Below are 27,570 nucleotides of genomic sequence, written 5' to 3' on the forward strand. Positions count from 1 at the left end.
AACAGAAGCGCCGTAAAACCCCTAAACTAGATATGCCTATACCTACTCCATTTCACTTAAGACATAACTGGGCTAACAAACTATCTGAGTTGATTAACAATTTGAAATTAAAATTATGAAAAAAGTAGTGATTCTAAATAATAGTTTCAACATAAAATTGCTAGAGAGAAGAATACAAAAATACAAATACAAAAATACAAAATCCTTTATTTCATTTAAATACACGTGGCCATGGTTTAGGGGAATAGAATGGGTTACTTAAGCAATTTATTGTTGAACCATTTGTAATTTAGTTAGGAGGTTTTACGGTAAATTATAAAATAATGTTTTGCCTCATCTAGTATACGTCAATATTAATATAATAGCAAATTTTTGAGAATGGCATACGAAGGGCTAGATGTAGGTACTTACCTACTTTTGGAAACATAGATATCCGTATAATAATTTAAATATGAAAAATGACTCTTATAAGCTTAACATGTATTTACACGGCGGGCAAATATTAAAAAGAAAATAAAAATGTCTTTGTACAGTTAGCAGCAGAAGGGGGCTGGGTATTCAAAATTAACTAAACATAACTTTATTTTTAAGTGACTAAGAGCGTAGTAGGTCATTTTGAACACCTCGCTCGCTTAGCTATGGCTGTTGCTGACTTTACTGTGAGTCACAAACCTCTTAATTCTCACATATACCTAATAAGTACCCATATTTGACTTAAAAACGAAGAGATATTCTGAGCTTATTAATAGAAATATAATATTTACAACAAAACATTTCACCCGCGTCAGTATCCTATTTAAGCGGTACCTAGGTTCAGAAATTCACCGTCTTCAAATTCTTAGGTATGTAACTACTTACATCTTAAAAAAAACAACTAATAATTTAGAAATCACGGTGGCGAGAAGATTAAAAAAAATAAAGAAAAATGGTTAAAATCACATGCACCGAAATGAAAATAGCTATCTTTTAATTTAGATTAAGCAAATAACAGCCGGATCCTCCACTCTCCCAAAAAATGAAAAATTAGTCCATGCGTCGTATTTCAGTAAATGTCGTTAAATATAGATGTATAGGGTAGGGTAGAATGTATAGTGAATATTCTGAACCTGTGTCACATAACTACCAGCAGTTGGTACTAGGTACTCCACCAGTAATACTTCTCGTAAAGATTGTAGATTAACTTATAAATATCATGAAGTTAACATGTAGGTATTTACACTAGATAATACTTTAGATCTGCACTTGCACCTATTAAATGAATGAAACAACTTAATGAGCATTTAGGAAAAAAAAGGATATTTATAAGCACCTTTGAAGAAAAATGTAAACTTATTTTTGACGTCGACTGTACGTTAAACAATAAAAAATATGTCAGTGCCAGTTCCTGATATCAGTTCGTCATCGTGCATGGATTTAATATTAATTAATTGTCACTGCTCAAAATTTTAGTTGCCCAGAAAGCAAACTGTAGATACGTACGGTACTGTACAGTCACCTGTAATAATATATTATACAGTACATATGGTGCTACTTTATAATACGGTAATTAGCACAATACGTGCCATGTAGAAAATTTAAAGGGCCATATATAGAAGAAAAACTTTTAATTTTAATTTATCGCCACTAGTTGCGAATTTCCTACTTATGCACTAATGTTACATAAAGACGCGCATAAAAATATCTGACGTTATCAGGTAATATAAAGCCATAATAGTGTGTCTTAATATGGAAAATATATTTCTGCGTGCTTCGTTATGACTTAACGTGTTTATTTATATTTTCGTAGATGACTTAACATGTTTAATAACTTTAATAAATACAATATAGCTGGGTATATTATATCTAGTGCACAGTCACGTTAGAGACAGTTTTCTGTTCGGTAGGTATATTAACTGAGTTGTAAACGCAACTATACCTTCTGTGACTAAATCGGAAAAAAATGTAATAATGTGAAACGAATTTCACTAAGGCGTATCGTACACACAAATTATTAAAATTATATTATCGGTGTGTAAGGCATTTAGCACTTTAATCGTAACACAAAACGTATTACTCTTCTTAAAATAACTATTATATATAGCACAATAGATAATATGATCACATATTTAAATTCGCCTAAAGTAGGTATTTAATCCAAACACCGAGTATCCACACACACCACAAAACACTTCACTTTTGCGTCACATTGCCATAAACGACAGTCAAGGTTTGTTTTACCACATCAAAACTTCTAAGACATTCTGTCTTATAGCGCCGAACCCAAAAGTATACAGTGCATGGACTGATGCACTGTAAACGTCGTCTATGCCAGCTCACACTAAAATAATAGCAGTCACTACCGACAGCGGTCTACCGCACTGCTGGACTTCAATGCTCTTCTGTTCCACCAGGCCTTCGTTATCCGTCTTTCTTTTGTCTGGTGGGCGCTTTCTATCCGTTCTGTCGACTCCTACAGCCGACTTGTAGCAGCCTCAGTGTTTTCGAACTGGCTAGTATTATCGGTCGCAGTCAACCTGTCAACCGATTGTTCTCATTCGGTCACTGGTCGTAGATATATAGTCAATGGCGCGGTCAGGGTATTCAACCAGTACCCTCTGGTTCTCAGTCGTTCACCGGACGTGATCGGTGGCCCGGCGAGAGTGCTCAACCGGTCACCCTCTGGTTTTCAATTGGTCACCGATCGTGGTCGGTGGCGCGGTGAGGGTGCGCGGGCGCGGCGGGTCAGAGCGCGTGCGCGTGGTGCGGCGGCGCGGGCTGTTGGTGTGGGTGCAGCCCATGCGGCGCGCCGCCGGCGTGTTGCCGGCCCTGCAGACAAGATACAAACGTAATCAACTCTTATATACACTAACTACACAGAGTCTTCATTCATCAGTTTTTTTTAATTGGACGAAGAAGTCCCGTGATTACATGTGTGAAGCAGGATTGTACCTGGAGGTAGACGTAGTAGTCGTAGGGCTGATGCAGCGGCCAGCAGCGCTGCGGCGGCACGGGGTAGAGCGGCGGGACCGGGTACAGCGCGCCGCCCAGCTTGTTGCGCAGGATCCTGCTGATGGAGGACACGGACGGCACGTTGTACTTGTCGCACACGCCGTCCGCCAGCAGCCGGTCGCGGATCTCCCACGCGAAGATGCCGGGGTCTTTCGCTTTTAGTTGCTTTATGTATGACACCACCTGGAGCGTGAATACTGGGTTAGTGAAACGCTCATATTTAATCTCAGTGCAGTCACTCTTGGACAAAAGTTACGTTGAAGCTTGTGTTCCGTCAATTACCCATTCGAAGGAAGAATCATCCTCGTGAAAATTTTTGGGTGATAAAAATAAATCCCTTAAAAATATTAGTATTATTTTTCACACGTCTCTCAACTGTTAGGTAAGACTAAAACTAAAAATCAAGTTTCCGTTAGGTATTATTAGCTGGGTCTACCTTGGGCGTCGTAACGCGGGGCTTTGAGCCTCCAATAGCACCAGGAAGAATTGACCCCGTTTCGTGGTACCGCGCCAGGATCTTTGATACACAGCCATGTGACACTCGAAGTTGCCGGCTGATGTCACAAGGCCTGGAAAGAAAAAGTTATTAGAGCTTCAGATAACATGCCCTACTCTAATATTACTCGTACAAACGATTTAAGAATGATGATACAAAACAGCTTTCAGTAAATAATATATTATATAAAAAATAAACATATAAGTAAAAATAATAATAATGGTCATAATTAGTATTTAAATAACCCTCACAATGGTATAAATCATATTGAAATCGCATGAGTAGAGCCAGAGCAGCTAACAACTTTCGGATCAGCCCGATACACGGCATTGTTACGTTGATATTGAATATAAAATTCAGTAATGTGGGGTAAATGTTCTATCAATAGATAGAAATAGATGGAATGCAATAAATAAATGAAATTAAATGAATTAATCAATTTATAAATTTAAGGCACTGGCATGAGTGTGATGAGATTGGGCTGAATTACCTAGAATGTAAAATTATTGTTTCATTTCATTTATTTATTGCATTCCATCTATTTCTATCTATTGATAGAACATTTACCCAACATTACTGAATTTCATTGATAGGCCTGATTGATATTTTAGCCGCAGCACGATGAAGAAGGCCGTCCAACAGGTCAAGCTCACCGTACTGCTAGGTACTGGTGTTGTCGAGTAACTGGTTGATGTGTTCACCTGATGCCTAGCTGTGCCAGCTCCACTATCCGGAGCCGTACTGCGTTGGGTAGCGGTCGTCCGTTGACGAACACTCCGCCTAGCTGATTCACTTCGCCATATTGCTGCGAGCCACCTACGCCTCCGCCTAGTGAGCCGCCACTCGGATCTGTGTACAAATGAGAATAAGTTGAGTATGATACGTAGTGGATATTAGGCGCACTTCTAAAAATTACTGAGAATTAAAAACTTTTTGCTGCAAGGGTGCTTCAAGCTAAAAAGGGTTGAGAAAAAACTGCAAGTATCGAGCATGCGACTGTAGCACTCGTTAAAAAAAGCGTCAGTAGTTTATTCAAAAAATCAGTTCACGCGTTTCACGGGATTAAACTGATTTATTACCTATAATATTTAAATTGGTATCGTATTTTATATTTATGAATACGCCTCAAAAGTATAACCGGCCAAGCCCGTCTCATTGAAACAACTGACAATCTGATCAGGCAAAACCACTGCTACATTGCAATTTTTATGTTTTTGATATCATAACCCTCAAACAAAACAAAAAGCAGTTTTCCCCGAATGTCTCCTACTGAAAGACACGTGTGTTGACGTCAGCCGGTGTCGGGTGTCGGCCCGCGACCTTTGATGTGGCGGCCATGCTGCGAATCCGACTCCGGCTGTAAAATGTAAGCTCGTTAGAATTCCCAGCCTTTATTCCAAAGGAACTGTAATTGGAACGCAGCCAGCTCCCATGAGCAAAGAGTTGACCCTTACAAAAATGTCATATTAATGCATCAGAATACGAACGGAAGACTTCAAAGCGACTGAAGCGTTTTTAAAGCGGCCCTACCGTATCGCGTTGCATCCTCCTAATAAATGTCACATCAGTGTCACGCCACCCGAGCCGCCGCGACACCGCCACGACACCGCCGAACAACAAACGAGTGAATGAACGAAACGGGAGCCGGCTGTCAATCTTCGTGAACAGTTGAATGATTGACTTTAAAATGTTAGATGACAGTAAAAGTGCACGGGTGCTGTCAAATTAAAGGAAAACACGTGTAAAGTGTTCCGTTTTGATATTTTAGTGCAATCGGAATCATTTTGTATCTTGTCTTGTATCCTCTATTTAACTGTCAGCGTTTCTCTTACTTGAAAAGCAGTTTTGTGTGATTATTTGCAGTGTGAATTATTTATTACTCTTTAGAAATGTAAAGTTGTCAGCTTGTAGAGTCCTACTTATTTAGAACTTCGTCATTTAGTAATGAAAAAATTTTAGGTAATAATAATGCATGATGTTTTTAATTTAAGAGTTTTAAGACAAATATCCACTAAATGACCCCTGAAAATCACTGTTATCGGGACGGACCCGATGCGGGCATAGGATAATAGGTCCGGATTAGCGAGGTTCTTCTTTCTTTATGTGAGTACATAGGTATACTTACCTACTAATTGTGAAGAGGAACAATGACTGCGATGCATGTGCATATCACACAATCATGATATGTAGGTGTACGTAACTATCTTGACGAAACCTACTTGATCAATAATAATAATTTACGGACATATATATAGGTAGAAAATCGGAAATCCGGTCGCAAAATTTTAATGAATAGTCATCGCCTCATAAATTTCTCATCCACAAATCAACCCTTCTCGGCTGACAGCCCAAAACGACGCGTGCGCAGCCCCACTAGTCGGCCTCGACAAATCGCCCGACAGCCGAGTCGTCTTGTTGCGACTTTACGGATTTAGATCGAGGTGTCGGCAAATTTAAAGCGTTTTAAGGATTAATGAGTACTGCCCGGGGAGCTCATTACATCCTGTAGTTTTATTTCGGTTGCAGCGTTGCAAAAGAGTAAGTACTTGTCTTTAGTATCTTGTCAGTAATAGTCTCAAGAAATTTGTAGAATTCACCAATTCCGCGACTATTTTAAATCATTTTAAAACCAATTTTTGTGTAACAAAATATTTTGTTACTGTTAGGTATGCAAACAATTCTTTCAGGGGATCCTGAGCTAACTAAAATCTACTGCTGTAATGAAACATTTGACTTTTGGACGTTTCTCGAACTGATCTTCAGTGATCTTACTAACTATTCCTATAGGTATAAGAGCTATTTCTCTAGATATACTCAGAGCTAATTCTTGAAGTTATGATATAGAAGCGCCCGCCCCGCCCCGCGCGGGCGCACGGTGGTGGCGTGCTCTGCACGTGGCGCAAATTCAAGGAACGCTGTCACACGATTGTTGTTTCAAAGGATTGCCGCTGCTTTACTTTTTGGAAACATCTTTCTGATTTATGTGCGAAGCAAGAGATGTTTCTTTGACTACAAACACTCTTTTATTTTTTACGTTACACGTTTTATGACTACGAATTTGGGCTGATTTTTTCTTCTAATAGTTACCTTTTTTCAGCATTGTCGTCAGTCTGAAAAAAGTTGGTTAATTATATGTTACCAGCATTAGGAAATGCAATACGTTTTGCATTTAAGTACTTAGTAAGAAATCGTAGGTCTTTATTAACCGGTTTTTTTTTACGACAGTATAACGTATTTTTCTTTTTTTTTGTAAGTAAGTACTTTTTTCGGGTGTGTAATGTTTTTAATAACAACTATTTTCGAATTTTCATTTTGCATAATTCGAATTGCATAATTTTGAATGCAGAAATGATTATTTAGTATAAAAACGAAATGAATAAGAACAAACTGCATAATTTCAGAAACAATAATAATGCAGTTGCATAGTAATGTATTTGCATAACAGGCAATCAGTAATAATTATCACTTTGTATACTATTTAATGCTCATAACATAACGTTCTTTTCCTATAAAAACCGCGCACGCCTTCCAAAAGTCCTGGACCCCATGGTCCCGAGAATTTGTAAGAGACAGACAAAATAATAATAACAATACACGCCTATACACGCCCCACTGCTGGGCACAGGCATCCCCTCATGATCGAGAGGGTAATAATATGTGAACTATGTATTATAAAATAAGTCGGTTCTGGTTTTTATTGTTTATTATAAAATAAGTCGCTGTAGGGTCACAGTTCTACCTAATACTCCTCCTCACTTCGCTCGTCGTCGTACCTAACGGCGACCTGCCTTAAGGTATATGTAAGTAAGTTGTATTATGTCACCCGATCATTCTTTAAAATATATTTCTACAGTTTAATCTTAATACTAACTGTATGTTATAACAAGTAAAATTATTCCTAATGATCGTTATAAACAACGTTTTTATGATTATAGAACATTCTGTAATTTAATTATTATAACGAATAATATTATTGATTTTGTTTCTATACATTATGTTTATTATGAGTTTTAAAAGTAGTTACATGTAATTATGCAAAATGTTTGTATTAAAATTGAACGGCACCCATTTTACATATTTTGTAAAAAATACTTTCATTTCAATGTGTCTCCGTTAGCCTTATTTAAACTATTCCAAATTTCAAATCGATAGTGTAAGTTGAGATATTTAGCGATGAGGCCATCGGACAGAGTCATACCATTACAGCTGGTTCCTTTTTATCTTTTTGGTAGGTACTATACCTATAAACTTATTACTACATTTTCGTTACTAAAAGCTCGCAATAAACAAATTCATTAAATAAATAGTACATTAAACCGCTTCAAATGAATGCGTATTCGTATTCCGTCGGAACATGACAGTATTGTAGATCGCCTCCACAATAAAGCTAACAAAGTGTGACGTGCCATATTTACGAGGTGATAGTGTCGCGCCGATCAACACATTAGCGACGGGCTAGGGGCGAGCGAGCAACTAACTCTGGCTGTATCGATAATATCTTGGTCTGGCAAATAGTCTTGAAATTCAAAATTACTAGGAGAGATCGAACTGTTTGGTGTCTTTTTACACGAGTGTTCTAGCGATGAATTTGATTTGCCAGACTACCCACGTTTGGCGTCTTATAGCTAGATAAAAATTAATAATAACCATAAGGACTGACATTATCGCAAACAGAAATAATTCTCTAATAACGTACACTAAACTGCCCAAAATAGGGACAAAGGGAGGGGTTTGAAGGAGGTCTACACCAAATGCTTGCATGGTCAACGAAGGCTAAAAAGAAGAATGTAGGTAGGTACCTAGTGGGTAGGTGTGGTTTCGTGTAGGTTCACGAAACCATACTACAAAAGATGTTAAAAGGTGTCAATTAGTTAGGCTCTTGTTGTCCAATAAAACTTCATCGATATTTAAACGGTCCTTCACTCGCGATAGTACCAAATCGACTTCTCAATTTAAACTGTTTTCTTTGAGCATCAACTAATTGGTTCCTAAGCGGGACAGCCATATACGACTGGCGTCGAGCGCGAAGAGCACCGAGCAATAAGGCGGGGAACATCTTTTTCAGAAATAATTTACTGTTTTCTTTGACGTTTGTTCGCTGACAGTTACTAGTGTTTTCGGCGAATGCATTCATTAATCCAAGCGGCGCTTCAGAGAGCGAGATATATTGCTTTTCCCGTATACTTGTCGATGTTTTAGGAAGAACAAAGGATGCAATGGATCGTTAAGCGGCTATAGTGGTCGGGTTTGTGGCCCGTAAATATGATAATTATTAGTTTCTTTGATTCTAATGATAATGCCGGAGAGTCGGAAAACAGTTCTGAGCGAGTATTTTGGTCGCTATGGGGCTTAAGGACAAAAGCGGTGTATTTCTGGCGTCCCGTGAAGTGTGTCGATGAGAAGTATTTATAAGTATAATAACACTATAAATAGATGAAAGACTACGTATTCCCAATAAAATATGATTTGGGCTAAAGCTAAAGTGCAATAACTGATGATGAACGAAATCTTTCATTTTTTCAGTGAATAGTTAGGTACCTCGACTCGACTGCGTAAAAATATTTCAATCATGTAGTTGGTCAATCATAAATATTAATAATGTATCTAGGTAGAAGGATGAACCTAAATGAACTGTTAGGTAAGTATGTTAAATTATTTATGGAATAACATAAAAGAAACAATACACAGTAAAAATTAAATAAACGAACTACTATTAAGTAGTTCGTTTATTTAATTAAGTACCTACTTAGTACTACTTTAATCGTTAAATCTATTATAAAATTTAAATTATTGCATCTATTAATTGTACGATTTGTATATTTGGATATATAATACGGTATTAAATCCGTTGTTATCATGAAAGACTTAAAACTTTAAATATTATTTTCGTTCGAATACTAAATACTTTGCAATAATCGACCGAACAATATTTTTGTTCTGCTGACTAAACAAATTCGTGATGTCTTAAACCAGAGCAAACTAGATAATTACTCTAGTTCATTCAACGTTTAATGATAGAGGTGCCTATAGTACATTTTTTACCTCAAACTGAGCGTTCGGCTTTGTCACTGACTTCATGCTGACTTGTTCACTTTCCGAAAGCCGCTACTGCCCCCGCATTATGTCAATATCAACCAAGGTATTCACCAGTCCGCTCTTCACTAACCAGCATATGTTTGACCTTTGCAAATAGTTGATGATATCAATAATGGCACGCATATTTATAAAAAAAAAAGTTTCTCACCGTCTTTCCTTTTTATTGTTAAAACGCCCTCATAATTATTTACTCATATCGACTATATATATGCATAAGTTACGTATTTCATTTATTACTTTGCCAATTTTCGTTGATAAGCTACTGCTCCCGTACTTAAATAAATAAATGTTAAGTATACAAACGTTGCTGCCAAGAATACCACAACATTTTCCACCCTGAGAGGGATATACCGGGTGTGGCCTGTAACACGAGCAAATAATTAAAACATAGATTGTACTCCTCAAACAGTGACACTTTTTTTCAACAACTGTTAAAAATTATGAACTATTTAGACTCCCTATTTTTCATATAAAAATAAATATTACTAATAACTTTAAAGTGTATTAAAAATCAAATCACAAATCATTTATGAGTTTATGAGTATGAGGAGTACAACCTACAGTTTAATTTTTTGCTCATATTACAGGCCACACCCGGTATACAATCAGGCTAAGCTAGTTAACTCTGCACCGTGTTTGATAACATAGAGCCTGGAGGTCTCGAACTTCTATTAATACGAGTATATGGCGTTTAAAATACCAATTGCACACTCGGTGCTATCAAACACGGTGCAGGGTTAGCTAAGCCAGACTACTAACAACTTAAAAAAATTACAATTCTCATGAAAATTATTACTACGAAATATATATTAATAAAAAGCCAACGCCAACAACGCCGTCCATAATAGCTAGACAGACAAACCAGACCAAATGTTTTTTCGAACAGCCTCTCTAGCAAGTGCGCGCGCGCAGTGCTCCCGTATGTTTGCCGTCCGGTGGCTGATGCCGTCTGTTTGTCGGCCTGTCGGCGCCCTGTCGCCGCGGGCGGGCCCGCAAACAAGTATTAGGTACGAGTGGGTTCGAGTACCAGTGCCAGCACTACTGGTTGTGTTATGATGACCGCGTTTCTGCCAAGATACCTTCAATCTTAATATGAGCATTGAAATAACAGTTCATAAAAAACGTACACCTAGTACTTAAAAGAAACATAATAACTTGATTGTACGCCTCATTGTGCGAGACTAAAATAAAATTCATTTTAAAAAGTATACCTTTAGAGATTTTATTTCTTTTAGGCCCACTTGTACCATTCCACTAACCGGGGGTTAACCGGTTAAACCTAGAGTTACCATGGTTACCAGTACAATTTGACACTGGGTTGACGGTTAAACCGCTTAGCCCCGGTTTAGTGGGATGGTGCATTGGTGCAAGTGGGCCTTATTAACCTACTAAGACCTGAAAAGGGACTATGTGTCATTTATCACCAAAATGATTTCAAATAATGTAAATGAAATGAGCTCAGCGAAAATTATCAAACATACCAATTGGGCGACCCAGACAGAGCTAATCGGCCGCCCTTAGTTTTGAAAACCTGTGCAATAAAAGCATAAATGTCTGCAAGTCCAAGCAAGCCACAGTAGGAACAGAGTAAATAGTAAGTTGCTTCTCAACTGAGGAACTCTGCCACACCTACAACTACATAACTATGCTAATTAGACTGTCATCAATTATTAAACATGGACGACGAATGTTGTTTACCCCTGGGCGTGAGAGCCTCACATCGGGCCTTGATTGGCGGAGCGCCTAAAGGTGCGCTTGTGAGCGTGGAAGCCAGGTTTATTCAACATTTTGCTGAGTATAATGAACGTAATATAAATAATGGTAACGTGAAATTTCTGCGAATATTATTATTCACGCATGAATAAGTATATCGTTCATAAGTTTATGAACGATTGCCTTTTGTACGTCCTGTATAGATATGATGGTCATTCTTGTCTACGTGACAGCGTGATAAAACGGTATCCGTCACTTTCTATCCCATGGTGTTAAAAAGTGACAGTTATTTTATCCCGTGGATGAAGATGGATAAAGCCATCCATAATACGCCGGCAGGTTTGCTATACTAAAGATTACTTACTTAACTAAATAAAACATATGCAAACATATGTAAGTACATTAAGTTAAATAATAATAAATTAATTTCAGATTTAAAAAAAATATCGTCATAGTAGTATGACTAAATAAAAAGGTACCTACAATTTTGTAGCTTGGACATCTTGAATGAAGACAAGTCTTCATTGTCAAGTTCGACAAAAATACTGGCATGATTATTTAAAAGCATTCCAAAGGATCCTAGAATCTATTTCTAGTATTTTTATATTTTTTTACACGTATAAATACAGTTGTACGAAAACAATATCACAAAATATTATTAAAAAAGCAGTAAATCAAATGTACACGCATTTGGTTCCGCGTTATCAGCACGTTTGATAGCCACCTAAACATTGGAGCGTTTTAATCACGGAGTTTAATAGTAAATGTAATTATTCCGTATCGTGCACGTTACATCTGTAATGGCGCTGGGCTGTGATTGGTCCGTGTCGCGCTCGTAAACTCGTGCATTCAGTTATGAATATCACAGAATATTTCTATGTAAGAAAATGGTATTCTGTTTGCACTAAAAAATTTGATGTCTATGGGAAGACCGCGTGCTTGCTACTGCATTACTGGATAAATGGAAAACCTCAATATGAAATTGCAACTAAATGTTAGGTCCCGGTTCCTTTGTATCAAAAGGCCTCCTATACCTAGGTGAAATTGTGGAACCTCTTCAAATGAAATACAGATTTTGGTCATTTTCTTAATTTTGCCTCTGTAATTGTTACAATTTTTTCCACCAAGCACCTACTTTTTTGTTTTATTTGTCATGAAAGGCCGAATTCAAGGATTAGGTTAGAATATAGTACATATCATGAATTCATGAACTATTGGGTCTACGGTCGCTCAAAGTAGGTCGAATACCGGCGGGCATTGGTGCGACAATTCGTGTCACCTTAAATCACCTTTAATGAGTGTCGGAGGTGGCCCAGCTCGCCCAGCTGCCATTCCGACACGTGCCCTCGCTAATTGTCCGCAGGCACGTGCCCGAGGACCAACATCATTTATTAGGAGGGCAAGAAGCAAAAAATGCAAGACCTACGGATTGCAAGATCAAGGCGATAATCAAGAATATAGGACTTAAGATATGTTTTCTTTCAAGTACCTATGGAAGAGATCATAAATTCAAATGTTACGTATTAATAATTATTTTTTATTATCTTCGTCTTATTGGCACCAAAACAAAGATCTGTATGATATATCTCACAACATATGGGAATATATAATATAGGATAAATAACAGCACCTTATAAAAAATATTGTTGTACTTACTGAGATTGCATGTGCATATACATAAATAATAGAGACAATTGGCGTGTAGGTACTTCATACTACTTATGTCGAAGGCCAAGATTAATAATTTTGTTCGGTATAAATATAAATGGTATGATAGGGAAGTAAAATACAGATTTATATACTCAATTCGGATTTATCAGAGAGCGGTGAACTGGAGCGAAAAGAAATAAGGTTTACTCGGGTAATTCCGAATGTCGAAAACTGTCGGATAATTCCGAAAAGAGACTTTTATTATGATGGAATTAAGGGTGATTTTCATCTGAATTTCGGAATTATCCGACATTCGGTATTACCCGAATACACCTTAGTTTAATTTTTTATGTGTATTTTCACAAATCTTTAGAAAAGGTGGAAAAATACGCTGTAAACGTTACAGTGTTATAAAACTTTTAATATAAATATGTATTCAATATATCTACAGCCACATAAATAAATCGATCTGGCAAGTTCTTTGAAGCAGGCCACAGACAATCGATGGCCAACGATCCATCATGCGGCTCGAAACCGTCGCTCGAGCACAATTTGTTAGGCTGTGGCACTTTTACGACCAAACTAAGGGGATTCAATTTGTTCGGCTTATTTTTAGATTCAGATTTCCGCACAACGGGGATGTTATTTAGAATGCTTACAGCAGAGTTGTAGGCTGCTAGACCAGTATAAGGGTGCTCTAAGATGACGTATAAGTAGTTGTTATAGGTCGTGTTACGTTACAGTGGTCCCGATTTGCCTGCGCTAGCGTAAGCAATACCAATACACGCCTTGTTGACTAAAGACCTTTTAGAAGTAATGGTTTAAAGTCAACCGCCCAATTAAAGGTTACAGCTGGACTTTGGAAAAACTTTGAGTAATGGTTTGGACTGCAGTCTTGTACACCCCTTAAGATGCCATAGAGTAAATATTTCAACATGTTTTGAGGGAGTTGTATACTTAGTTATTATATTTTTGATTTTGGAGGGTGAGTTGTACTTATGTATTTTTACTTGCTCTCAGAATTTTACGCTTACGTACGCGTAGGTACCATCGCCCACACTGTTAACAGTTATTTTTATAGTCAAGAGTTTTGCTGTTTGTACATTTTTATTTTTAAACTGAAATATATTTCATATACTAAAGAACAAATGAATAAGCTCTCTAGTGGCCGGATATCAAAGTAATATTTGATTTGTTCACTAGTAACATTTTTATTTGCTAGTGCCTTCAGCCTATCTTACCTATTCTCAGTCTCAATACTCTTTGTCGTTATTCTCTTTGGGTTTTCACTACTACACATACATATAACAGCGAACCATTAAAAAGGTATTTTATAATAACTTATTTAATATTTTTTTCAAAACCTACGTACATTTACTTCGGATCTTTAGAAATACTTAGGTACAGTAATACCTCTGGGAGAGAGAATGGCCTTGATTACGAAACTCAAAAATATCAAGGATCGCTAAATTCGAGTCTCCACATGTTAAGGTTTGAAAGGGCAGACACTTTGGAAAATCATCAAAATGACAGTATAGACATTATAGGAAAGCAGTAACCCCCGAAAACATTTCAAAACCATTCGAAATCCATTACTTTCATCTGGAAGAATCGATAATAATCTTACTACCGATTCAATACTCTTCTCAAAGGTTAGGTTATCATTATCTCACAGGGTTAGAACCGGTGATAGTTTTCCTTTTTGACGTTAATCGCAGTGTACGTACACCTATAACACATTGTAGAATAAACTATCTTTATCTTTACTAGATGCCGTAAGGCTTCTGAAGATCTTGCATAACCATTTAAATAGAAGAGCGCGCACTCGATGCGCGGGAGTTGATTCAGTAGTCGCAGGGAGGGGGGTGCGGGGTCGTGTTTGCCGCCATTATGCTGTTTACTCGGCTAATGCGTGCGTCAACAATTCGAGGACAGCAGTAGTAGGACTATAGGGACACTTTTTACTTTAGGTCTGTTTTACATTTATTTTATTCCACATCACTGCCTATGAGTTTGAGTCTAGCACGCATATGCAAGTGCGAGTGGTTTTTTATTAAAAATGCCTAATAGGTATCAGCTTGATTGCAAAAAATGTTATATTAATAAAACTACAACTTTATTAATATACAAATCTAAGAATTTTGCCTACATTTTGAAACTCTGAATATGCAAAACTTTATAATTCAAAAGTTTATGGACTGGATGTCAAATAGTTAATCAATCAATCAATCAATCAATTTATTTTGCTATAATAAGGGTTGGTTTACAGGTGTTATTACAATATTTTTATGCACATTCCTTAATTAGCCATAATCTATAGCATGCAAAATATTCACAATTATTTACATATGTACAATTTCAATTGAACTTTACTAAAATATTAAATAACACTATTTACCCAAATAATCTTTTTCTAACATTACATTCAAATAATTATAATTTACATTAATTTAGCAAGAAATCATTTAATATATTTAATATTTTATTCATCGTAAAAGACGATATTTTTTCCAAAACAGTTCGTACAATAATTAAATTAAAAGACGTTAAACAACTTGTTTTTTAATAACATTTTTGGGATTTTGGGTACTGTTAAATGCGATTTACTTAGTAGCTTACTAAAGCTGTAAAACTGTTTTTTACTTTATTTTTCGGTGTTCATTTTCATTATGTTGATGATGACCTATGTTGTCTTAAATAAACGGATTTATTATTATTATCAATGAGATCAAGTGAAACCAAGACTAATCGGGAACTTTCAGTTTCGACCTTCCACAAAGTTAGATCCTGATAATATTCATAATACATACCTACAACATAGCTGTATCCATTAATTAGTCACAATGTCATTACACGAAGTGATAGTATTAATCGATCGCTGTGATTTTTTAATTAGATACAAACATGCCAAATTAATTGCCTACAAACCGTGTTACACATGCCAAACGTTATTAAAGTGTTAATCTTAATTACAAACTGTTTGCATTCAGTAATTAGTACCTATCCTGAAATTCAATATGAGTACAATAGCGTCACTTAGCGGTACGATAATCACACACAAACTGAGCAAAGAGAGAGGTAGCGAAGCATCTCAGGCACAACCTCGGCTCACACGAAAAGACAGACAGACAGACAAACGTCATGGACACTTAAGACCTTCCTTGTGTTATGACTGCACCCAAACAGCCGCGTTCCGCGTCCGTACTGCAAACAAGCTACCGAAGAGAAACTGGCCACAGTACACAGTTTACAACATTACACTGCAGGCAGAGTCAGGTATAGATAGGTGACTATGGCAGTTAATATATCATCATTAAAGCAGTTAATATATCTCATTATATAGCACAGTAGACTTACATAAAAGCTATTTTTACCACTACTCCTTGTAGTTAAACCTTATTGTAAAATCTGGAGCCTTTAAATACTAATGATCAATGTTATGTATGCTTGTCCATTCACTCTTTACAAAACACATTTTTAGGGAATGTAAAATAGAGTCAGACCAAGCTAACTCTGCGTGGCATTTGTAATGACAGATGTGATAATGTCATCATTAATCTCTAACTTCTATGAAAATATGACCTTTCTAATGACACTCCCTCGGTTTTTTCCCAATCAAGTTGGTGCAAAGTTAGCTTAGATTAGATGGACTCTAGCCTGCTGATGTGATGCGAGCACTGCGGCAGCCGTGAAGGCGCCGCCGTTTATTGAATTATTGAATTGTTTGTCCACTCGTGAGTGAAAGCATTGCTTAATTCAAACCAGGGCTTGAGTGGCTCATTCCTAATGTGAGGTGACCGGCCATAATTCAACTTAAGAATGTGGCTTTAATAACGTATTTTCTCTAAATAAAAATTTTATTTCATGAATTATGTTACCTTCAGAAAGAAAAAGTTAGGTCCTTAAATGTATGTGTCATTAAACATTAAGTACCTTTGTTTTTTTGAAGGGGTTGGCTCTAAAGAAACAAAGGTAAATCCGTTGAACAAATAAAGACAGCTACTTTGTCCCGCCGAGCCAATACAAATGTGGATAAAAAGCGCAGCAGCCAAACAACCACAATACGATTAGTACAAATGGCTACAGCAATGTTTGTCCTCTACTTGCCTAACGCACACTCGCTGGACCTTACGGCGTAGGTAGTAAGGGTGATGGGAGTAGAGTAGGGTAGCGTGTAAATAGAGCTAATTGACAGGAAATTGTAACATTATGCGTTGTTTGAGCACAGCTTTAGCAATGGCGCCGGCCGGCGGCGCTATAAGTAAGAGTTCGGTTCTTAAATTTTTATGACAGTTAATTTTGTTCTCATCAGTCTCATCACCATTAGATGATACGCTCATATGAAATTTTGGGAAAATTTGTTAGGGAAGTGGTAGTTAATTTGCGATAAAATTTTCACCGATATGTTATTGAACCAAATTATTTTGTAAATTGCATATAGTTTTTTTGTGTTTATAATCTGTCTTATGTAAGTGTTTACATCCATACATGTAGGTCATATAGGTACATACATGTTTATAAATCTTAGGCGTGTAAAAGAATCTTAGATGGAAGGAAACATTCACTGATATGATGATAGTTTGATATGATAGAATTAGTGATGATTCACTAAATGTACAAAAATAAACTAAGTATTTTATTGCCTAAGTATATGACCGCTGAATTCATTCATATCATTTCCTTGATTATAATTATTCAAAGAAACAAAATGTATCTTTTCCTGTTGGATACAAGGCACATTTAAACCTATTTTTACCTATTTACTCTCAAGCACTATTATTTCATATTTCATGTTTATTTCATGCACGGATACATTACACGTCAAAACACCTACCTTACCTACCTACCTTAATACCTAGGTAGATGATAGTAGTAAATAAATAAACAAATAAATAAGATTATTTATTTGTAAATAAACAAAATAAATAAATAAACAAATAAATAAGCTTGTGTTGTTTATTTATTTACTACTATCATCTACTATCTACCAACTACTTATTCATTTATTTGTTTACTTTATTGTAGATCTTTTGTTCATTATATCGTTTCAGTTATTTGTCTAATAATTTCATGAAATACTTACCATTGTGTATTTGCGGCACTTGCAATTGAAACTCTCGGTCCTTGGTCGTCAGACACCAAAAAACTAGTTAAAGAAATTTCTACCAAACTAGTCTGGGTGTCTGGCGACCTACGAGCTGCCCCTTTTTTTGTACAAAAACTCAGTCCTGGGAACAATGCCTCAGGCTAATTTAGGGCTAGATTTATGATTTATTTATTTTGTTATTTAATATCTGTTTTAATACAATACTTACCAGTTAATGGTTTTTATGCGTATGAGTTTTGATGCGGCAAAGAGTCACATACTTGTCTGAATCGACCCGGTGACGCAGCAAAAATGTTATACAAATTGACATTGTTTCATGTAAATTGTTAAAATATTTAAATTTATGATCACTAATTTGAAACATGTAATTTTTTTCATAGCTTAAAAATCATGCGTTAATGAATACTTAACATATCCTGCCATTTTGTCAAGTAATTATTTAGGTATTCTAAACCATAACATAATGTTTATAGATGTGTTAAATATATCTATAAACCTAGGGGTTATCAAACGGTTTGAATGCTATATAAAATGTCGAAAAAAGTTATGAATCGACCGTCACTCGCGCACACTCATTCATTAATGTTATACTTATTGCTGGTAACTTATTATTACCGTCTACGTCTGATATCGTGCCACGGCTGCTATGTTTATGTTTTTCTTAATTTTTGTTATCATGATACATATAAATACTAGTGCCAAAAACAGCAACATGTAGCAAGAATCTTGAGTATATAAAGAAAAGAAAATAAACATGCTATCTAGAAGCTATCTACGAGTATACAGGAAAAACGAATACCTACTCGTAGAAAAGTCGTGGAAATTTTCGTCTTTTATATTATCTACTTAAACAAAATAAAAACAATTATAAACTAAAATTAAAACTACATAAAGCTACAATTAAAATAACTACTAAACTAAAATAACCTATAAATAAAAAACTGGCTCCTGTTCAGTGCCTTGGGGCAGGGTGCCAAGAAGGCTGGCGGCATTGCCGCGCTGGACGGCAATACCAATGCGTTGCGCAAGGTATGAGCCAGCCCTCTTGTCACCCGTCGCCTCCACGAGGCGCTTCGCCAGCTCGGCGAATATGCCGTGGGCGCCAGAGCCCCAGGGCCCTAGGGTTTCCACCCCAAACGGCTCAAACATGCAGCCAGAATCAATGGCTGCATATTTGCGCCGCTTGAGGTGTTCAGCCGCGTTGGCGGCCGCACTGGCTCTGTTAGATGTTCCTGGAAGATGGGACTGCGCAAGGGTGTCCACGCATGTGGCATCCCAAACCAAAGGCCGTCCCATCTTCCAGGGAACGAGGGTTATGCCGTCCGGTCTTTTCCCGTCATCGCGGGCCAAACCAGACGGTTCCAGAACCGCCGGCACCCCAGCCGTGACAAGAGCTCAGCGGAGGATGTCGTTTAGGCTCGCGTGTCGTGAAAGACGGCCGACACTTCTCGCACAAGATAGACCGTGGACACCAAAACGCGTCACGTTTGCACCGCACTGGCACAGATGAGGAGCCACACAAGCCGGGGTGCCACACAAGCGCAAACACAAAGAAGTCCTGAAGGTGTTCGTAGAGAGAAGTGTGCCCAGGTTCTTTGATGGCAGGGCCTGCAACCATGAGCCTGATTCCCATTTCGTCGCAGCAAGGAGACGAGCGCGCTCTGTGGTGCTGGTTGACGTTTCGTACAGATTATCCCGTACCAGCAGACAGAGCGGCTCGTCCCATTGGTGTTGCGAATGGCGGGTGATGGGCAAGTCCGCGTTAGGGCAGGCCGTTTTCCAGTTGTCGATAGCCTCCGGCAGGAAAGGGACGTCCAAATTTATAAGGGGGTCAGTTTTTAGGATTTTTCGGAGTCTACTTAAAGTATAATCGTCTGGGGCTAATCGGGGTAAATCGGTTCTTGTTTTTTAATCTCACTGAATTAGGGTCTACATAACTAACATAACATTGTAATTTTCTTCCAAAAACTTTAAATACATATAGCTATTTTTTTATTGGCCGGCGTAGGAAACATTGTGATATGTATATTACCTACTTATATTTAACACGGCGAATCGGGTCAGACTAAAGAAAATGTTGATATTGAAAATATTGCTTAAGCCTTGTTCGGACTAGGCTAGTATTTTAGTCTAGTGGCGAGTAATTTAGTAGCTAAACGTGTCTGAACACCAAAAAATTAGTCGAGTGGATTAGTAAGTAATTTAGTCGAGTCAATCCATTTTATTCTATTTTTTTTAGTAGTTTAGTAGCGAGTAGCACCCCCCACCACGCGTCCGTGCTCACTCGGCCGCCGGCTAAACAAGTCCGAACCTGTCGATTTAGTCGAGTTCATTAGTGATTTTTAGGCAGTAGCGAATAGTTTAGCTACTAAATTACTCGCCACTAGACTAAAATACTAGCCTAGTCCGAACAAGGCTTTACTTCAATTCGATTCAATATATTAATTTCAGATCATGACCATATCATTATTATATTATGTGTAGTGTTAGTATTTAGTAGTTTAGTTAAACCTATCATCATCATCATCATCTCAGCCATAAGACGTCCACTGCTGAACATATGCCTCCCCCTTTTTTGGGGGGGTAGTTAAACCTATACTAAATTAGAATAATGACTGGCGTGGGAAGCGAACAGAAGACGCTGTACAGCACTATTTTAGTGCACTCGTATCCATGCAATATTTCAAATTTCAACAATTTTTTCATCATGAGTCTATTCACTTGGTGATCCGATTCACCTCGGTCAAAGATGTTGTTCTATGCAAGTTGTAATATTTCTCATGCCGTGCATTGTCCCAAGCTGTTCGCGTATAGCCAAAACTTGGGAATTAAGAGTCAGCTACAGAACTCCGTGTAAATAAAGTAAATAACAATTGGAACATTAGTTTATGTTGGCTCGTGCTGACGCGACCCGCGATAACCGCGATTATCGCCGACCCGCGATACTCGTATCGGCGCGGCGCGGCGGGCGCCGGTACCGGCACACTTAATTGTAAACTAAGGTATGAACTATGAATGAACGTTACATTTTAATAGTTGTTTAGTTACATTAATTCTTCATCTGTACGTAAAAGTGAGTCAAATTTTCTTTTCATAAACTTAAGACTATGCGTACTGTTTCGTTATTTGTGTTAGGTAGGTATAGTAAATCTCAAATTAACTTACCTACGCACAATGCCTGATTTACAATTGTTTTAAAATACTTAAGTACAAGTTAGTACCTAGAAACTCTCTGTAGAAAATATCATCTAGTCGAAACTTGCGACACAAAGTTAAAAACTAACTTTGCTCTCTTGATGCACAGATACATGTACACTATTATTATATATATAGGAAGAACTAAAAAGCCCGTCTTATTGATAAGAAAAAGCTATGAAATATATGTAAAGTGCAAATATGTCCATAAAATCGAAAGATATCAAATCTGTGAAAGATGACTATTAAGAATATCTACGGGAGTCTATTAACTTGTTTAATGGAGATAACGGGGTTATCTGTCTTTGTTATTACTTACATGTGACACTAATCCTTATGTAATAAATACGTGCGTACACTTTAGCACATAATTATATATACATAGCATATAAATTAATGCAATGTTCTTTAGAAAGTTGAGGAACCAGTCCCACTTATTTCTTACATATACAATATAAGTATTAAATAGGACGCGACCACAATAAAATACTGTAGGTATCGGCGTCGATATGACTGGTTGATCGGGACGGGACGGGACAAACGTATTTAGCTATCGAATCGATCATCTTTTAATAACGAAGTACGCAAAACAATATTTGGCGAAAGTAAATAAAAGCATGGCGGAAAGGGTCATTGTAGAGTCGTAATTTTAAATAGACATTATTACAATCCTAGTTACTTAATACTTAATAGATTGTCGTAGACTTTAGAATTTTGAGGAAATACGGAGAATCCGGGAACTGGAGCCGATACTGCGATGCGGTTCTCAACAAAATTTATACTCGCAGGTGACTTACCCGTTTGTCCGTCGTCCTAGTCCACGAAATCCAGGAGCGGTTTAGTTTAAATATATTTCTAGCGGGCGAAGCGGTATGTTGATGTATTCACTTGTAAAATAATCTTCGAACACGAAGAAATCCGTACGCGATGCTTTATGCGGCAATTAATTTTCAATAGTGAAGTCTGTCAGTAAGTCAGTATGTCAACGTCATGTCTAGGTGGCTAGCAGTCACCGTAGAGTATTTAATTTAAAATAGGTCGAAAGGGAATTTGGCGCAGTAGCGCCACCAATACTAATGTTCTTAGAACTCAGAAGAAGTGAACGTCATTTCGTCAGGGGACTGATGATACAGTTTGGGCAGTAGCGAATTATCACTTTAATACGAGTTATTGTTAGAGTGCTATTGTTAGCTCTAATTGCACCAAAACATAGAGAAATAAGTAAAGTAATCTTTACTCATTTCTTTGGACTACTTACGCCATACATAGATAAAAATAACTTACATATTAGATTAAAAGTTTTAAGTGAGTTTTAGTAAACTACTTAATAAATTTTAAGTTCTAAGTGAGTTTAAAACTTATAATACGTTTTGCCATACCTCCCATACAGGAAACTGAGTATAGAGTGAGCGCTAACTAGAAGCTTAAGGTACTTATATCTCAATGACCATAATCATCTCTCCTTTGATGAGGTAGGTAGTATTTTCATGAATTTCCTCGCTCGCACTCGTGTCGCCCTTTGATATGATGGAGGATGGAGGATGGGGGTTGATACCTAATAATTTAGTCAGGTATATAATTTGAAGTCAGGTCATAACGGTGGTTGCGCTGCAGCGAGCGGTATCGCGGGGGTATCGCGGGTTATCGCGCGTGCGTCACTATTACGCTTGTTTGCGTACAGCTGAGCCAGCACTACTGGCCAAGATATTCCTTGTTGTGCCAGAACTACTGGCCCCTTTCTCATTTGTACTCTGCGTGAAACAGCTGTAAACAGTACAGTCAGCTAATGCTAGTACTAGTTGGTACTAATTTACCTACCTACTAAATAGTAGTAGCGGATGAAACAACGCTACAAAAGTACGAGTATCTATCATCCGGGTGTTATTTTCCAAGATTAATAGAGTTAGACCAAGAAAAGTCTGTAGCGATTTTAATAGCCCACGCAGTGCAAGTGTTATTTACACGTCATAATTTCATAGAAGTTTGACGTTTAAAATGACACTTGCACTTGACTGCATGACTAAAAAATTGCTGCAGACTTATCTCGGTCTGACTATCTTGTGAGAGATATATCTGTACAGTTCGCGTCCTATAGTATTTGTCACAGACTAATTGTTCTATATACTTTATTTTATGCTCGCATAAATGTAGCTACGCGTACTTAGTTTGATCTGTTACTTTTGGTGCTGATTGTACCCCAGTAATTGAATACACCACAAGGAAGAGATACTCAATGGGGAAGGCTGACGACAGCTTTTTATAGAGAGTGCTCTTCTATGAGATACCTATGATGAAAGTCGGAATAAATATAGAGGTACTTACACAGAGGAACCATATCGGTACAGCCCGACATAAGTAAATCCCGATAGCTTTATTCCACAAGAAACAACAGCAAACTAACGGCGCGATTCGGAAAATGAGTTAGAGATTAACTAGATACGATATAATAAAGATATGTGACGTTCCACGGGTAAAGGTACCTTATGACGGCTGGCGCTTACGCTATTATTAACGCCGCTCCAATATTATTGCAGCGCCATACGACGTAAGGCCACCATAAGGTACCTTTTGCAGTGGAACGTCACATATCTTTACTATTTCATATCTAGTGAGTCTCTAATTCATTTTCAGAATCGAGCCGTAAAACTCTCAGAACAATCGAGTTTTACACGCGTATTCGGGAAACGAGATAATCACAAGATCTAGAAACGATATAGAGATCAACTAGATTTACATTAGATATCGACTAGATGTGACTTGGATATCTAAAAGTCATAACTTGTGGAAATCGTTCAAGAGGACCTCCAGAATCGCGGAAACGTCAAATTTGACATATCTATCTTGTCGAAATCGTTCAAGAGGACCTCCAGAATCGCGGAAACGTCAAATTTGACATATCTATCTTACAAATATCTTTCAATTATCCATATCGTACCTTGCTGAGGTCTAGTAGAGATCTAATACATTTTCAGAATCGAGCCGTTAGTTAGGTATTCAATCTGTTTCCAAAATGATACTGATCTGTTAGTGTCAAAACTGGCATTCCTTCAAAAAACGTCATTTTGACACTACTAGATCAGTTTCATATTGGAAAGATATCAAATAACTAAAACCAGAATTGGCCTATCCGAGCCGGAACGGAATCGCGGTATCCACCCAAAAAGCCTATTGCAGGGTAGGTAGGTACTGATGACAACGCATGATTCAAAATTAGCAATGATCGGAATTCGGTTGTTCTGCGATTTCAAAGGTTTTCGTAACGTTTCGATACCCATCCCTACTCCATGATTTTCATTTCTAAACTGAATTGGAATGCCTTTTGAAATCTAATTATGATGACCCATGGGATCCATGAAAATTCGAAGAAACTCTTCAAATCTCATAGGCATACAAATATGTAGTATTATATCACAAGTCAAGTTCTTACATTTAAATATGTTTGTACTGTTTGTAGGTGGTTTTATGAACTTTAGTTGGGTACAGTGAGCCAAGAAAGTGGTCTACCACTTTTTGACTCTATTATCTGATTGATAGAGTCGAAAAGTGGTAGACCACTTTCTTGGCTCACTGTACCCAACTAGTCCTACTATACAATATATTGAAGATGGTCCCTGCCTCCGTCATTCGTCGTCGGAATCGCGCATGTAGGGTTTCGTTCGTATCACTACGCAAAAAGCGGCAAAAAAATCACGTTTTATGGGAGCCCCACTTAAATATTTATTTGATTCTGTTTTTAGTATTTGTTGTTATAGCGGCAACAGAAACACATCATCTTTGAGCTGTCACGGTTCATGAGATACAGCCTAGTGACAGACAGACAGACAGACGGACAGCGGAGTCTTAGTAATAGGGTCCCGTTTTTACCCTTTGAGTACGGAACCCTAAAAAGGTTGTCCTAAGTGAACTTAACATATAGATAAAAATTTCGTTATTTGCCTCTTTCTCACTCTTGCACGTTCGAGCGATAGAGAAGCAGATAATGAAATTTCGATTTTCGTGTTTTGCAGCTTTTCGTGTTTTTCACTGCTACCACACGCAACCGTCAATGAAAAAACTTATAAATTAGAGGATATGTAGGTATAGATGTGTAGGTATTTCGAATAGTATTTGTAATTAAAATCTTAATAAGTTTGTTGGTAAATCGGTTTTTAGCAAACACCTCTAACTATGTGATTTCGCAACAATATTGATTATATACTCATAGAAAGGTTTAGGAAGATAGATAGTACTCCATTACTTATTGTTATTAATACAATTACTTTAATTTTATCGTACAAACATTTTGGCTCTACCTATCAGATTTTTGTCAGGATTTGGTAACCGCGTTTCTTATGAGATAAATGCATTCATTAACATAGAAACATAAGTACCTAAATATCGCTTAGCATAGTTAGCATATAGGAAGGTATAGGTTACGAAAGTCTCACGTAATACTAAAGAATTAGGTTTCACAGTGGGAGAGTATTAGAGAGACGGTAGAGTCAAAGATATAATTGGCAATATTTATTTACTACTGATACAAAGTTTGGTGAATATTTTAAATATTTTTCTCTACTAATGTAGAGCGGACGCCAGGTGATAATTTAGCCTTATAGGTATGTGTAAGGCAATATGGTTTTGGCGGGAATTACCTAGTGTGTGGTCCAGGTTTTCTCGGGCGAAAGACGTACCCGAGTCCATGGCGTAGGAGGCGGCGGCGGCTGCCGCGTGCAGCGCGCCGTACTCCTTGCCGTCCATGCCGCCGAGCATGATCACTGCACTACCCACACTCACCACCGAGCTACGCGTGCGTCCGCCGAGCGGCGCGCGAGCGGGACATGTGCGCGCGCGCCGCGCGCCGCCGCGCATGCGCGCGGGCCCCGCCCGTCGCCGCCATTGGCGCGCGTCGCCCAATCGCCGCGCTTCATTTCGAACGCTTTCCTTTTTCCGTGTCGCGTTCTATTTGAAGCGTGTTGATGCATCTCCGTCTTGAGCCACGGAGAATGGAACTCTATGTGGAGGCTTTAGAGGCGTCGGTGAAGTGTGTTGGCGTTGTAAAATGTCTGTTTTCCCGTTCGGTCGGTTGCGCTCGGGCGGCGAGCGAGACGACTGCAAGGAACGTGTGTCGGCGGGGCATGTAGGAGCATGTTATGTGCCGGATCCGTGTACTCGGTTTGTAATTGATAATGTATGTTCGTTAGCCGTTTACTGACTCGCAACAGAAGCTAGTTAGTTCCACTTCCTTAGGTATGCGCATGCGCTTTGTTGCTGGATATTTGTTACTGGGTACAGTCAAATGAAAAATTATACAAGCACAGCTCGATTTCTGATGATCTAGTATTAATATGCATAAACTCGATCTAGGTATAACTGAACTTAATACATTATAATGTAGAATATGTTCATTAAAACACTGTAGGTACCTGCCGTACCTGTATCTACAGGCTATAGATATAGTTTATATGTATATAGTTAGATTGTAGATATAGTTTTCGTAGCTAATTTGTACACTGAATAAGTGTGGAATAACGATACAATTAAGTAGGTTCTTAACCTTCTACAGGTTACAACGACAAGAGCCGATAACATTTTAAATTGGTCCGTAATTGTTAGCTAGCTCTACCTGTGGCTTATTTCATAACAATTTGTAACTTTGAATATATGCTGAATTGAACTCTGAAAGAGAGTTCCTGTAATATTAAGTATTATACTACCTACCTACAAATTACAACTTGTTATTTTTTTATATTTATATAATAATTATTGTTATTTACTTAGTGTTACTGCGCACATAGCATAGCTACCGTAGTAGTTTAGTTACCGCATTAGAAACGTCGGCGCGTTTGTCTGCGCGCATCATTTGCGTGCAGCAATTTGTTGCTCCTGCGCCGACAGAGCGACCGTCTTTACGCACATAGATGACATATTTGGGGTAATTAACAGGATCTCGGTAGCTCCCGTTTGAGGCGTTTTTGTGGCGCAATTATTACGGTTTATGCGACTCATGTGTGCCGGTAGAGGAAAAAATATGCTATTGAGGTTAACGGCGCATTAACCTTTCTAACAGAGTTAGATATGAGCTCGGGGCATTTTTGGTTCAAACACTAACATTAAGACAGCATAACAGTTAAAACTCACAAACCACATAATCTTCTAAGAAAGGTACCTACACATTTACTTACTGTGGGACTAAGTCGAATTGAGTAAGATTGTCCTAAATAATTTTTTTTTTAACTCTTAGACCCTAAGAGAATTTATTCCTGGGAGGTACCTGTCCTACTTAGTATATATATTATATTATAAGCCTATACGGTGTCCCACTGCTGGGCAAAGATTTCCATTCGTC

At 37.7% G+C, this 27,570-nt stretch overlaps 1 protein-coding gene across 2 annotated transcripts; it reads right to left on the bottom strand.

The window, feature by feature from the left end:
* Positions 1–2,623: 2,623 nt before the first annotated feature.
* Positions 2,624–26,481, bottom strand: LOC134673114 (paired box protein Pax-1-like). 2 transcript variants are annotated; one of them, XM_063531050.1, is made up of 5 exons: positions 25,916–26,481; positions 4,186–4,333; positions 3,425–3,557; positions 2,929–3,171; positions 2,624–2,805 (listed from the first exon to the last, which is right to left on the bottom strand). In XM_063531050.1, the coding sequence occupies exons 1-5, from the start codon at positions 26,091–26,093 to the stop codon at positions 2,722–2,724; spliced, it is 786 nt and encodes a 261-aa protein (XP_063387120.1). In that variant the 5' UTR covers positions 26,094–26,481; the 3' UTR covers positions 2,624–2,721. The 2 variants fall into 2 exon arrangements, with proteins under 2 accessions (XP_063387120.1, XP_063387119.1); XM_063531049.1 differs by having other exon boundaries at positions 25,877–26,480.
* Positions 26,482–27,570: the final 1,089 nt, after the last annotated feature.

This window comes from Cydia fagiglandana, chromosome 18 (assembly GCF_963556715.1).
Source record: "Cydia fagiglandana chromosome 18, ilCydFagi1.1, whole genome shotgun sequence".
NCBI lineage: Eukaryota > Metazoa > Arthropoda > Insecta > Lepidoptera > Tortricidae > Cydia > Cydia fagiglandana.

Coding starts and splice junctions, on each gene's coding strand:
- LOC134673114 (XM_063531049.1), bottom strand. CDS start 26,093: ATGCGCGGCGGCGCGCGGCGCGCGCGCACATGTCCCGCTCGCGCGCCG. Junction 3,558..4,185: donor CTGGCACAGCTAGGCATCAG/GTGAACACATCA, acceptor TTTTCTTTCCAG/GCCTTGTGACATCAGCCGGC. Junction 3,172..3,424: donor CCCGCGTTACGACGCCCAAG/GTAGACCCAGCT, acceptor TTCACGCTCCAG/GTGGTGTCATACATAAAGCA.